The following is a 4,336-nucleotide window of genomic DNA, read 5'->3' on the forward strand; positions in this document are numbered from 1 at the left end:
GGACTGTCCAGTACTTCCCTTATCCTAGCTTTTATATGGACTGTCCAGTACTTCCCTTATCCTAGCTTTTATATATACATGGGAATTAAGGTCCAGAAAGATTATGACTATTTGAAATGAACTTAAATTACCATTACTCTCCATAAGGAAATGCGGGGTGAATGTTGCACCCATGAGAATATTGTTTTGCTCAGAATCTCTGAGGTAGGCAGGTCTTTAGTTCTTGTGGCCAAGGAAATTAAGAGTCCAGTAGCTATGTCTCCCTGCAGAGTGAGAGACTGACCTTCATAAAGGGTCTGGTAAGTTTATTTGAACTAAAGTAACATTATCACAGAATGATCCAGTGTGACCATACCTTGGCACTGCTGGGATCTAGGGTGAGGCAACATATCTATTATCCTGTTGAGTTGCAGAGATCTCTCTGCTCTTTAGTCTCCTCCAACCTCAGCTCTGACCTCAGGAGTAATGAAATCCAAGATGCTCCTTCCATAACCAGGAAAATAGAAGCTTCAAAGAGCTTCCTTACAAGTTCAACCACGAAAACAAGAAGATATTTGCATGGATAACAAATACATGCTTTTTTAATCTGACACTTTGGAACATACTAGCTCTTTATCATCCTCATCTTTCTTTGGTACAGTTCTCAGCCCAAGGTGATGACAAAGGCCTGATTAACAGTGTCATTATATCTCAGACTACCAAGCTTTCTTTTTTTTTAATGTTCTAGGAGATCTTAAAAAAAAAAATGGTCTCACGTGTTACTTTATGGGAGCTTTTGTTTCAAATGCCAGATATTATCCAAGTTTTGTTATATTTGCAATATTAAAAAAACTCTGCTTGTATGTTGTAAAGCCACCAATAATTAGTCGACTATATTGCTTATGCCCCAACCATGGTGTGAAGGACATTTACAGGCCTCCTCGGGGACTCCTTTGCTACCATTTGTCATCTGCCTGTAATGTTAAATAGGGACCCCCTTTGGATGTGTGGGAGGTGAATTCTAATGCCACACAGAAAAATAGAGAGAGATGTTTTCCCCATTTTATTTTGTTTTTCTGAATCTATACAGGCAACAGCCTCAGATTCCAATCACCACAGGAACAGGTGTTGTGTATCCTGGTGCTATTACTATGGCAACGACCACACCATCACCTCAGATGACATCTGACTGCTCTAGCACCTCTGCCAGCCCAGAGCCCAGCCTCCCAGTCATCCAGAGCACTTATGGTATGAAGACAGACGGTGGAAGCCTAGCTGGAAATGAAATGATTAATGGAGAGGATGAAATGGAAATGTATGACGACTATGAAGATGATCCCAAATCAGACTATAGCAGCGAAAACGAAGCCCCGGAGGCTGTCAGTGCCAACTGACCAGTGTTTGTTTGCTGAATTAAAATACTCTGACATTTCACCTCCCCTCCCCCAACAAAAAGTTCTTAAAGAGCCCGCATGCATTTGTGGCTCCACAATTACATCAGCAGAATGGTCTTAATTGTTTCGTAAAGTGTGAGACAGATTAAGTTTTCCCTGATTTTTCATGAACTTGAGTTTTTGTCGTTATTGTTATTGTTGTTGTTGTTGTTGTTTTAATTTAGGTGAAGACATATTAAATATGAGACACCAGGACTTGAAAACTTATCTCAACCCATAGCTGTCTTACAAGTCTTATATTTTTGTCTTACTTTTTTTTTTCTTTTGGATGTTGATAAAGGTTTAAGTTACTGTTTTAGATGGGGTTAAACATTCTCACTCAGGTATGCTGTGCCGGCCTACAGGTTGTGAATGTGTTTTTATTCTGAATTATTTTAGAAAACAGCTGAGGATTTCATATTGTGAAACAGAACAAGTCCATGGCGTGTGCAGCTGCATGTAGATCATATTCGAAAGGCCTCGGAATTCCATTTTTCCATGTGTAGAATTAACCTTTGAATGTGCCAAACTTTTTCATAACTTTTGAATCTTAATATTTGAAAGTCTTAAAGAAGACACTGCAAAGTCTTAGACAATCTTTGGCATCTTAAAATAAAATAGCAAAAACCATACATTTTTTTTCCAGAAAATGGTAAAGTACTCAGGAATCTGGAGACAAGATATTGTAAGGAACGAGCAAGGTTGCCACAGTGCGTGCACCGGCTGCGCTTGCCTCTTGACGTGCCATCAGCATGTGCCGCACACCACAGCGATCACCACACCAGACACGACACGGTGGTCTTCTCTGCCTGAGACCACCTCTCACTACATCCACTACCCCTTAGCCTTCACCCTGACATTCAGTCTTAACACATTTTCTCTTAAATAATTTATTCATTCCAGAATGTCAAGGGTCCACTTACTATTTATTAAAAAAAAATGTTGGTGGCATTAATTTAATAATTCTTGTTTTTTTCACCCTCCTTCCCTGAAGAACTTCTCAGTCCTTTTTACCTCCTTCTCCTGCTAGATACAAAAGATGTACATAGTGATTTTATGTCCCCAGAGCATCTGGAAGCATTTCTGAAACAAGATACTATTAAATACCTATATTGTTTTTATAAACATGAGTATCTCACTGTGGGGCTTTGCATTTGGATACATGTGTAGAGTATTGCATTTCAACAGGTGAGCCCCTGAGTTTTGCCATGACCTTTAAATCTTTTGCCAGAATTTCCCCTTAATTCATTCAGCAGCAAGTGGTAGGATCTGCATCAGTGGCATTTTCCCTGAATGCCATTCAGCAGCAAGGGTGAACAGTGGTGACTGCCAGGCAGGAGAGTCCCGCAGCCAAACCCAAGGCCCAAGGCTGTGGGCCATGGAGGAGGCGACAGGGATGCTGTCATGGGCTGGCACCTTTATACTGGGTTGCCTTGTCCCAACTGGCACATGTAGGGAGTTCTTTGTAAAATCCCCAGGATGCAAGAAGCCACATGCCAGCCTCAAAGCAAAGATAAAGGTAAATAATCATGATCCATCCAGAGAATAAACTTTAAATATACATACACACACACACACACACACACATATGTATGTATGTATGTATGTATATATATATATATATGTGGAAAGAGGAGGAGGGGAAATACATCTCCCATAAGGGATGTTCCCACTGTTAATTATAGGGAACAGATCACTCCTAGGCAGCAGATGAGTTCCCCTGGCTCACCCCCTCCCTCTGGGACTATGTGGGGAACATACCTTCTTGTGAGCATGTATACTGCCCTTCTCACATAAGGACTTCTCTGGAGACACGCTGATAGGCTTGGAGGCAGTGAGGCTTCATTCTCCATGTCCTAACTACAGAGGCTTGGCCATACCATTTGGACCTTCCTGAATCCAGGAATGATTGCCTATGGAGGGCCTCACCCAGAGTGGTTCAATGGAAGAATGTCAGCAAATGGGACAGTTCACCTCAAGGGACAACCCAGAATCTGGTCACCAAGACATAGGAATGGCCCCATCAGATTTCTTGAGCCATTTTGTCACTTGGAAGAAAATAGTGTACCTTCATATTTATTAAAAGAGTGCTCAAGGCAAAGCCCTACCTAATCGCAATAAGTAGGTCTCGCCGAAATCTTCCTGGCTATGTCATTAGCTAGGAGTGCTCTCTATAAGCTCTTTAAGGTACTGATAGGAATGTTTTGTGCTTAATATTGGTTGGGGATTGGAACTTTGTTTTTGTACATTTATTTCAAATGAGGAGGAGGTCATTTTTCTCAAAAAAATGAGTATTTATTATTGTCTTACTGATTTCTTTTGATTATATACCTCTCCTCCTCATTAATTCTCATGTTTTTTCCCCTTTCTCTTTGACTTCTGCTTCTGCCCTCTCCCACTCCGTTTTTATTTTGTTGCATAGATAGAGTGCTGTATGGCTAGCATTGTATTGTATGTAATTAATTTTGCACAAAGGCAAACATTTAGAATAGTAGTTTAATTTTGTTTGTTTTTATGACCATGCCAAAATAATATTCTGGGCTGGTGGAGAACAAAGGACTGTTCTTTAGGACTGAAACTTGATTTTGCTTGTAGTAAAAAACAAAACAAAACAAAACAAAAAAATCAACAAAACACACACACTCACAGATGTTGTTTCGTAAGTGTTATAAGCACTGGATAGAAATGGTATTTTTTATCACTTCTGACTAATGTGAAACTGTTGTACGAAAACTACATGAACAAAAGTCATCTGTTTCGACTCGTGTGGGCTTGCCTCACAGTTGCCGGATTTGAGTCATTTTTATGTCTTGTTATTTCATTTATTTATGCAAAATACATGTGTGTATGAACACTTTGTTTTAGCTCCAGCTCTGCCTCAGTACTGGGGCTCAGTTACTTCTAGCCACATTCTTAAAAATGAA

At 40.1% G+C, this 4,336-nt stretch overlaps 1 protein-coding gene across 3 annotated transcripts in view; it reads left to right on the top strand.

Annotated features, from left to right (window-relative positions):
- The window catches only part of SOX6 (SRY (sex determining region Y)-box 6), a 424,758-nt gene extending 422,366 nt beyond the window's left edge, over window positions 1–2,392 (top strand). The window contains exon 16 of one of the 3 annotated variants that reach the window (XM_004683015.1): window positions 1,070–2,392. In XM_004683015.1, coding sequence (XP_004683072.1) covers window positions 1,070–1,373 — 304 coding nt within the window. In that variant the 3' untranslated portion in view covers window positions 1,374–2,392. The remainder of the gene's footprint in view (window positions 1–1,069) is intronic. The other 2 variants (XM_004683014.1, XM_004683016.2) reach the window with 2 other exon arrangements.
- Window positions 2,393–4,336: the final 1,944 nt, after the last annotated feature.

Source organism: Condylura cristata, unplaced genomic scaffold (assembly GCF_000260355.1).
Source record: "Condylura cristata isolate star-nosed mole 26May11 unplaced genomic scaffold, ConCri1.0 scaffold00015, whole genome shotgun sequence".
In the NCBI taxonomy this organism is placed as follows: Eukaryota; Metazoa; Chordata; class Mammalia; order Eulipotyphla; family Talpidae; genus Condylura; species Condylura cristata.